At 23.2% G+C, this 10,584-nt stretch overlaps 3 protein-coding genes across 3 annotated transcripts; 2 read left to right on the forward strand and 1 right to left on the reverse strand.

Moving 5' to 3' along the window:
* Window positions 1-1,770: 1,770 nt before the first annotated feature.
* On the reverse strand, window positions 1,771-2,584 carry Phum_PHUM191780 (uncharacterized protein; the record flags this gene model as incomplete). The annotated part of the gene is made up of 3 exons (XM_002425272.1): window positions 1,771-1,793; window positions 2,244-2,405; window positions 2,560-2,584. The coding sequence occupies 3 exons, from the start codon at window positions 2,582-2,584 to the stop codon at window positions 1,771-1,773; spliced, it is 210 nt and encodes a 69-aa protein (XP_002425317.1).
* A 1,185-nt stretch (window positions 2,585-3,769) lies between these two features.
* On the forward strand, window positions 3,770-4,243 carry Phum_PHUM191790 (uncharacterized protein; the record flags this gene model as incomplete). The annotated part of the gene is made up of 3 exons (XM_002425273.1): window positions 3,770-3,833; window positions 3,959-4,045; window positions 4,161-4,243. The coding sequence occupies 3 exons, from the start codon at window positions 3,770-3,772 to the stop codon at window positions 4,241-4,243; spliced, it is 234 nt and encodes a 77-aa protein (XP_002425318.1).
* A 1,617-nt stretch (window positions 4,244-5,860) lies between these two features.
* On the forward strand, window positions 5,861-7,226 carry Phum_PHUM191800 (uncharacterized protein; the record flags this gene model as incomplete). The annotated part of the gene is made up of 3 exons (XM_002425274.1): window positions 5,861-5,968; window positions 6,068-6,239; window positions 6,829-7,226. 3 exons carry the CDS (start codon window positions 5,861-5,863, stop codon window positions 7,224-7,226), a joined length of 678 nt encoding a protein of 225 aa, XP_002425319.1.
* Window positions 7,227-10,584: the final 3,358 nt, after the last annotated feature.

Genomic DNA, 10,584 nt, shown 5'->3' on the forward strand with positions numbered 1-10,584 from the left:
TTTTTTTTCTCTTTCTTCTTAGACAAAAGAAAGTAAATTATGAAAAAGTACAAAAAAAAAAAAATTTTTATTCCCGATTTTTCTAAATGAGATTTATCATTTAAAAATTATTATTTAAATTAATTGACGGACTCAAAGATCCGACCAATCAGAAAAAAGTATTTTAAAAATTAATTTTTTTCGTCATGAAAAATTCAAAAAAAAAAAAATGCACAAAAAGTTTTTTTCTGTTTTTTAAAAAAAAAAATTAAAATTAATTTGAATTTTTTCATCGATAAAAAAAAAATATTTTTTTTTCGTCTGCTTGATTGTTTTATTACGTAATAACAAATTATTATTATTATTATTATTATTATTATCATTTTTAAACATTATGTAAATAAATAAATAAATTATATAATTCCTCAATTATTTTTTTTCTTTTTTTTAACTAACTTTGCAAATTTTCACTCCAATAATTTTTTTTTATAGAGAAAAAAAAAATCCCAAATGATTTCATTTAAATTTATTAAAACTGTTTTTAAACCCCCCCCCCACCTCCCCCTTCCTACCTACCCCTAGAAAAAAAAATCGCAGTTTTCATTTACGCGACTTTATAAATATTTTTTTTTTGTTTTCATTATCATTTTTCTTCGATTTTTCATTTTGTTTTTTTTTTTTTTTTTTTTTTTTTGAAATGAGCCGGAAGTTAAATAAATAAAAACCGAATAAAATAAAAACGGGGGGCTGGCGCGGGGAGGGGGGGTTGGGGGCAACAAAACAAATTCGTTTAAACGTTTCGATACGTCAATAAAAATTTAATTTTTTTTTTCTTTTTATTTTCAGAGTGAGAAAGAGAGAGATAGAGGGAGAGAGAGAGAGAAATGGGGAAAGAGGGAGAAATAAAAAAAAGGGAGAGAGATTTTCCAAGCTTTTCCAAATAAATTTTCCATCAAGCTTAAATAATTAAATAAAATATATAAAACTCATTCATAAATAATAATAATTTTTTTTTTTTTTTTTATTAATTCCTATTTATACATATATATATTTATCATTTATAATCTCATTTACATGATAAATATTTAAAATTGAGTCAAATAATTCAATGTTAAATATTTTATCCTCTTCCACCATTTTATATATTCTCTTTCTTTCTCTTTCTCTATCTCTCTCTATCTCTCTCTTATTCCTACCTTTTTTTTTTTTTTTTTTTACTCCAAGTTAAAATATTTTAAGATTAACATTTTGTAAACTCAAATTGATTTAATTAATTAATTAATTAATGAAAATATTTAAATAAAATAAAATCAAATGATCTCTCTCTCTCTCTCTCTCTCTCTCTCTCTATTACCTTTTTAAAAAATTAAATTCTTTTTTTTTTTTTTGTTAAATGTTTTCTTTTTTCTAGCGGCATAGAAATTATTTAAATTTTCATCGGATAAAAAAAAAAAAAAATGATCATTCATTCGTTATTTGTTATTAATCAATGAAATTAATTTAAATAAAATCTTTTATGATGTCAATGTTAAATCTTTATTTATTTTTTCCATAGGTTTAATTATTAATAAATTTATTACAGAAACCTGACTTTTTTTAAATTTTTTCGAAAAAATAATTTCTATACACATATATATGTATAATATTTAATTATATTGAAATTTAGTCACTTATAGTAAACAATGTTATCGAAATACATTAAATCGATAAATTCATCATTTTTTCAATAACTAATAAATAATGTATGTATGTATCCAAGAAATAAGTTAAATAAGAAAACTTCATTGAAGTTTATTTATTTAAATAATTTGCTTCTAAAAAATACTTGATTGTATGTATAAATTATAAAAACGGATTTTAACTTTACCTCATAATAAATTGTTCGTTTTTATCGAAAAAAAAAAAAATTTTTAATATTATATCTGAATTAAAATTATTTTATTATATGATTCAAACTAAACACTATATATATATATATATATACCTTTTACTATTTTATATAAAATTAATATTCTGGAAACTTATCTTTACACATTTCTTTTTGTTTCCTTATAAAATCAATTTGAGGATCATCTCCTCTGACAACTGCAAAAAAAAAAGAAAAAAGAAAGAAGAAAAAAAAAATTGTATAATAAAACCTTTGGAATTATTAAAAAAAATTAAAAAATTTTTCATTGATTAATCTTAATAATAATAATAATTAAATTAAAATTTTATTCCGCAGTAAGTGTTAATTTTGTTTAAAAAATTTTTTGTAATCTTACCCCAATATCTGTTTTTAAATTTTGCTATGGCATCATGTCTTGAATTATCTTTGTGAAGGTAATAACGTGATAGTGCTAATGTAGGAGAAATAAAGAGAAATGTTACAATTGCCAATGCAGCAACAGGCTTATTCGCTATTAGATATTTAAATTTGAAACTCCCTGTAATAAAGAGAAAAAAAATTTTTTTTTTTTTTTTGAAATAATACAAATGCAATTTACATTTATTTAAATTTAATGTATGTTATAGTTCACTTATACCGTTGGAATTACCTTGCACATCGCTTTTTTTTAAATTTAAATATGTATCATAAACTTATTAACCTAGCACACAATTTCATATTTGCATAAAATAAAAATAAAAGAAATGATTTTATTAAATTTTTATATACTTACATGGCTTTCCTTCGTGTCTTCTCACGGACACCATATATTCAGGCTGGTAAATCCTCATTTTGAATTTTTTTTTAAGATTTACTCTACTCTAAATGATTGAAAAATAAAAATTAAACCTTGAAAAATCACAGAGTAAAAATATATAGAAAATTTTTAAAAATGGCGTACTAAATAAAAATACCACAGACTAAAAAATATTAATGATCCTTTTAATAAATTTTAGTTTTAAGTGAAAAGAAACAATTTAAAAATTAAATTATTTACGAATTTCATTTTAATTTATTTTAATATTTCACGTAATAAACTTACTCGAAATTACAATAAAAAATAAATATATGAAAACAAATCAACCATAGACATAATAAATAAATTTTACATTACCCAGAAAAAAAGAAAAAAATGATCAGCAATTTATTTTTAATTATTATAATATCTGTTCTTTTTCACATTATAAATATTATTGGAAAAATTTAAATTATTTTTTTTTTCAATTAATTTCTTATAAAAATAAAAATTAAAATTAAATAAATCAAAGAGATTGTTTTTTATTTTCTTATCTCACTTCCGGTTTTTCCTGTCATTTGTAATTTGTAAATAAACATAAATACTAAAACATATTTGTTTTTTTAAAATATGAACTCAAGTATTTGGTAATTGCATTTCTAACAATATGTAAATAAATTTTTATCGTGACTCTTTAACTCGACAATTACATATATACATATTTTTATTTAATTTGTATCGACTTATCGTTAATAAAAATGAGGTAAATGACAATTAAGCGTATTTTAATACATTCACACTTGAAAGATTATATTATTTTTATATAGATTTTTATATTTTCCCCCTTTTTCAAATCACTAATGATTTTTTATACAAATAATTATTAATATTTAATCGTATGATTCATAAAACAAAGTTATATTTTAATTTTAAAAGCAAACGATTCGTTTTTAAAATTAGGTTAATTATTATTATTATTGTAAATGTATTTGTGTAGGAACAGTCTGATTTGGCAACAGGCTTATAAAATTTAAGTAAAAATATTATTATTATATTTATATTATTGTAGCATCCCAAGACCACATTATCAGTCAGTAAATGGAGGTAAAAGAATGGCCACCAATAGAATGACAACACAAATTTTGCCTGCTTTGCCACAACATGACGACATTATAAAATTTATATTCGAATGTAAGTTTGATGTATTGAATAATTCAATTAAGAAAATTTTTGTAATCAATATTTTCTCTGTAAACTTTTTTTATATTTTTATTCGAAAGTATTAAAAAATACTAATAATAATTTCAATATTTTAGCTTGGAATAAAGTTAACAGAGAATTCAGCGAACAAAACCCAACAGTTACTTATTACGAAGAAAGGGAACCTAATCCAATACTTAAAGGTTTGCTTGTGATCATTCAATCCATTTGTCTATAAAACACATCCCTTTCACATCTTGTTCATCCTTTCACTTTCATTTTGTCATTAATTAATAAATTTTATTTTCATTCATGCAGATTTTGAACCTTTCGATTTGGAAGCTTGGTGGGGTAAGAGAGTAGTTCAAAACATTCAGGCAGCTTCTTCATCTTCATCATGAGGATTAAGAAAAAATATAAATTAACAGTTTTAAAGAAAAAACATCATTTTAAATGATTTTTTTTTTTTTTTTTTTTGTCATCGTTTTTAGTCTAATATGTTTCTTTGTTTTTTTTTTTTTTGTTCCTTTTATTTTATTATTATTATTATTATTATTATTATTATTATTATTATTATTATTACTCTTACTCTTACTCTTTTTTTTTTTAAATAAGCTCTCAGTATTAATTTGGCATTTTTATGTTGTACACTATGATTATTATTATTATTAAAATATTCAAAAACCGAGTATTTATTTTAAAAAAATTCAATTTTTTTTTTTTCTCTCCCTCCCTCCCTAATTTATAACTTTACAATTTTATATATAAAAAAATTTTAATCACGTGATTAATTAATTAATTATTTTATTTCTGACTATAACACAAATTTGTGTTGTTGTTTTTGTTTTTCCTTTTTAAAAAAAAATAATTTATTTATGGATTCGATATTCATTCATTGAAAATGAAAAATTTTTTTTTTTATATCACACTTTATTATTATTATTATTATTACGATTTAACGTTAAACAACAAATTTACACGATAATAATATAAATAATAATAATATTAATAATAATCTCAAATTTTTGTACATATATAATAATCATATTTAATATGTAAATTTAATAAATTTTTTTTTTTTTTATCTCTCTCTCACTCTCTTTCTGTATTGGAATAAAACGTATCGAATACTTCACACAGTATTATTATTATTATTATTATTAATTTTCTCAAATATTTTTAATTTTCCGTTTGATGTTTTATATTTATATATATATATATAAAAATTTATGTGAAATTGTATAAAATAAAATAATTTTTTTACGATTTCAATATGGCTGGTTTAATTAACTATTGTAAAATTTAATACGCGTTCAAAAATAAATAAATAAATAATAATAATAATTTTTATTCGGCAATTTTTTCAAATATATTTATTTATATATATATATTATTTCTGTGTTTGTATTTTATTTTATTTTTTTTTATGTACTCATTTTGTCGTTTGCTATAATTTAAAAAGGAAAAAATTTCATGTACACATAAATAATTTTTTTTCTTTTTTTTTTGTATAATATCTTTTGTGTTTTTTTTTTTTTTAATATAATAAATAATATTATTATTATTTCCCCTTTAAAAAAAAAAAACATTTTTTTTGCATTTTCTCTCCTCCTTCCCCCTCCCCCCGTTCGTCGTTAAATTTTTCATAGGAAAAAAAAAATGAAAAAAAAAAATTCGGAAACAAAAAAATTATTTAAATTTAAACGTGTCAAAAGAAAGAAAATAAGAAAAAGAAAAAAAAAAAAAATTATTTGTTTTCGTACGTAATTTATTATTATTATTATTATTAAATAAATTTCCGAAAGCAAAAGAAAAGAAAAGGGGAAAAAAAGGAAAAATTTTTTCTTAATTTTCTTTTTTTTTTTCTCTCACTCTCTCTCCGCACTTTTTTTTCCTTTTTCTTTTTTTTTTTGAAAAACTCGAGTTTTTTTTTTTTTTTTTTTTACGTTGCCGTGTGTCGTCATAATTAATATTATTATTATTATTATTATTTATATTATTATTATTTAAAGTTAATAATGGATTTAGATATTAAGTCGTATATTGATAAATACGTCGAAGCGGAAACAGCATCCGAAGATTCGGATTTGAGTTCGAGGAGCAACGCATCAAACGGAACAACAGAGGTATTCAATAATAATAATAATAATGATAATAATAATATCGTGATAAGAGATAAGAAAAAAAAAAAATTTTTGAATTTTCTTTTTGTCAACGTGTTTTAGGTTAATCATTTTTTAGAAGGTATAACCAAAGTGAAAAATTTAATACACGAATTGGAAAATAATTTTCGTGAAACGAACAACATAAGCAATCATTTAATGCTCAGATGCGTTCTTTTAAGAACGGAAAATCAAAATTTAATATTTAAAATCGATCAAAAAGAAAATTTAACCCGTGAGTTGTTTCATCAAATATAAGGGGTTGAGGGGGGGGGGCGGTGGGAGAGAAAGAAATAATAATAATAATTAATTTTTTTATACAGCTAAAAAACTAATGAGCAACAAACAATTGGATTCGAATATATTTAATCAATGCAAATCATCGAATAAATCCCTGAATAATAATAATAATAATAATAATATTAAAAAGAAAACAAAAATAAACGAAATGACAAAATCTATAAAAAAAAATGATAATAAATCCAAAGAGAAAAATTTATTTTTTTTACACGATTCCAATGAGGAAATCGACATCTTACATAAAACAATCGAAGATTTACATAAAAAATTACGCGAGAGAGAACAAAAAATAAATCATTTATCGAGGGAATGCATAAACGTTAAAACAAATCAACAAATTATGGTAATTTTTTATTTATTTATTTTTAATTTAATATTTTTGAGTGAGGGGGGCAGAGAAGGGGCGGGGGAGGAGGGGGGGACGATTCGTACAACCGACAACTACAACGACAACCTCAATTTTAAAAACAAGTTTTTTTTTAAATAGGAAAACGTATTTAAAAGTAAAATAAAAACTCTCGAAGAACAATTAAATAAAACACGTGAAACTCTCGAAGAATTTCAATACGAATCCGAATCGAACATAGAAAATAATTTATCGTCTACTGCTAATTCATACGAAGCATTATTCCTACAGGAAAAATTAAGATGTAGTAAATTAATGTATGAAAAATTAAAACTACAAAATGAAATTAAAAATTTACAAGATAAAATTAGAAGACATAAAATCAATCCTTGTCAAATCAATACCACCATTACTACTACTACTACGACGAGTAATAAAAAAATTAATAATAATAATTATAATAGTAATAATAACATTAATAATAATAGTAATTGTAATTATAATTATAATCATAATAATAATAATAATGTTAAAAATTATATAATTAATAAAATAATTAAAGAATCTACTGTATAAATTTCACGTTTTTTTTATACTAATTAAAATTTATTTTTTATTTATAATCTTATCCCCACCACTGCCACAACCTCCTACAGCATCCACACCGCTACCACCACCACCGTCACAACCTCCTACAGCATCCCCACCATCGCCACATCCTCCTACAGCATCCCTCCTTCCAAACCTCATCCCTGACATTGAATTAAACGAATCAAATATCGGAAAAAAAATCAAAATAAAATTCATACCCGTAAAAAAAAAAGTCGATGAATCGATCGATCGATCGATCGATAGATCGATACGAATAATAAAAAAAAACTCGTTCAACTAAAATATTATCATTATTATTATTAAAAAGTAGTAGCAAAAGTTGTTTTTTTTTTTTCTTTTTTTTTTTTATGGTCAATAAAACGAAAGTAAAGAGAAACCTCCTTCCTTTCTCCCCGCTTTACCGCCCCTTCCCTCCTCCCTCCTCCCCGAAAAAAAACGAGTTTTTAGTTTATTAATTTAATGGCAATAACGTTAAAATAATAATGATAATGATAATAATAAATGTAAAACTGGGCTCTTTGCTGAGGTGGCAAAAAAAAAAAAAAAAAATTTTATTTATTTATTAATTTATTTATAGGACGTAACATACTTTTTTTCTTTTATAAAAAAAAAATATCAAACAATAAATTTATTAATAACTCGTTTTAATAATAATAATAATTATCATTATTATCATCATCATCATCGCTACTATTATTATTAATAAAGAAGGGACCCGTCGTCAAACGAAAACAATAACAAAAACAAAACGGCCTTAACATACAAAAATACTTCAAAAATGGAAAAAAATAAATATTATCATTATTATCATTATTATTATTATTATTATTAATAGATTTTAAAACGTTTTCTTTTAAATCGGTTATTACGCGCACGCACTCACGCACTCACTCACAAAAATTTAATTTTAAATATATATATATGAGGTTAACGAACCTAAAAGGGGGAAAAGGTAACGAATGTGTGACGTCACATTTATATTCGCGTCGTGTACCTCATACGGGGTACTTAAAAATGGACACGTGGATATAAAAATTACGTAAATTTCACATGGAGATGATTTTTAAATGCAAAACGTTGCAAATTATTTTAATTGTTGAAAAGGTCAAAGTTCAAGTTATCTCGACTAAAAGTAATAAAATTTAAACAAATAAAAAAAATTACAATCGTTATTTGATTTTTTTTTTTTATAATTCCTAACGTTTAACTTATTAAATGAGGTTAATCGTTACGTTTTAATAAATAATAATAATAATAATAATAATAATAATAATAATTTATTTATTTATTATTAAATGTTTTACTTTTAAATAATTCAAATTCTATTGAAAACAGTAAAAGTTACGGTTAAAGTGAAAGAAGGAATGAAAAAAATTTTTTCCTGGAGAAAGAAAAGAAAGTTTTTTTTTTTTTTTTTTACGATTTCCATGGAAATAATTCCAGTGGGTACTCGGTGGGTAGTCGTAAATATATGAAAGTGTGTGAGAGAAAGAGAGAGAGAGAGAAAACTCGTTCTTCAAGTTATTTTTTGCGGTTTTTTTTTTTTTTCGGAATTATTGCAAAAATTCAATAGGGCGGCCATATTTTTTTTTGTTTTATTGTTTGTGCAATTGTAAAATTCTTTGATCGTTTTTCGAATTGATCAGGGTCATTGGTAATTTCTTACCTGTTGTAAAAAAAAAAAAAACAAAAAAATTCATTAATAATAATAATAATAATAATTAAAAATTAATTCCTAAAAATTAAAAAAAAAAAAAACCGAATTATAATATTTGAAAAAAAACTTTTTTTTAAAATTATAAATAATAATAAATTTAATTATTGACCACGTGGTTCGACGACCTGAAATCCAAGTAATCCGCTAAAATCCACGTCACAACTAAAAACAGCTGACAAATTATTATTAATTAAAGCTTACCTAATTAAAAAAAAAAAAAAAAATTAAAATTTATTTAACGACGAAAAAAACTTGAAAAAACAAGATTTTCAAGTACGAAAATACGATAGCCTAATCAAAAAAAACCTAAATCATCATCATCATCATCATCATTATCATCATCATTAAACGGATTTTTTTTTTAAACAAGCAACATAAAAAAGTTAAAAAAAAAATGACGTCAAAATCATCTGAATCCTATTTAAACTAATTAAAAACCCCGAGAGAAAGTCGAATACGAGCCTGTTTTCTTTTCCAGTTTTTTCGACTGGAACGTTTTTTTTTGGAGAGAGAAAGAAAGTAATAATAATGATGATGATAATATCCAACCGTAAACTTATCAATATGCTTAAATAATTAACAATAATAATAATAATAATAATAATAAATAAGGATACGAGTATTCAAATTAAAAAAAATTATTTATTCGCTTTAGCGATACGTGACGTCACTCACACGTGGATAAGAAGGGATATTCATTTAAAAGGTTTCCCATTATTCGCCCCCTCGTCGCTGCTCCCGCTCCTCCCTACACCCCTTTCCCCCTGAAAAAAAAAATTCTTATTTTCTATTTTTTTAACAATGATATATTTTTTTATTTAAATGAAATATAAATTTTCAAATGACCTTTGAATGAAAAGACAGAGAGAGAGAGAGAGTGAAAAAAAAAAAAATTTTCTTTCTCTTTCTTTCTCCCCGATACAAATTATATATTAATATCCCGCGTGTTATACATTTTATTACATATTATTATAATTATTATCATCATCATTTTCGAATTTTTTTTTTTTTTTTTAATAGTTTGTATTTATATTTATTCTCTTACATTATATATATTGTTATATTCGGTTCGTTCTTTATTTTTGTAAGTAATGAACAAGCACTTAAAACTATCACAAAACTAATATTAATAAACAAGAACTTATTACAGCTAGACTAAAAATCAAATGAACCGACGCCAAGCGGTGTAGCTTGCCTATATTACTTTGGTCTTTCGTCAGTCAACTGTTTCGAACGAGCAACAATGGGAACTAGCAAACACTTGCAAATAAAATAAAAGAAGGAGTCTTTAGAAGCTTCGCTTCTAAAGAAGAACAATTCGAGTTCGTCGCCAGTCTTTTGTTTATAAAAATTTGAAAATGTGAATATTGAGTACGGGATCATAACACCTCCCCCCTTAAGACGGAAAACAATTATTTGAAAAAGAATTTGTTTTCTCCTCTTGTTTGGATTTGACAGCTTCCTATGTCGGGTTCTGAATGGTTCCGTCCAGGTTGAAACTCCTTGAGTAGTAGTAGGTGCTATGTCTTCTGTAGGGTAGACTGTTGTATCTCTTCACATTGGCTTCTTATCAGGAACATAATTTTAAGCTTTATAGCTGCAAGT

Source organism: Pediculus humanus, genomic scaffold (genome assembly GCF_000006295.1).
Source record: "Pediculus humanus corporis 1103172107541 genomic scaffold, whole genome shotgun sequence".
In the NCBI taxonomy this organism is placed as follows: domain Eukaryota; kingdom Metazoa; phylum Arthropoda; class Insecta; order Psocodea; family Pediculidae; genus Pediculus; species Pediculus humanus.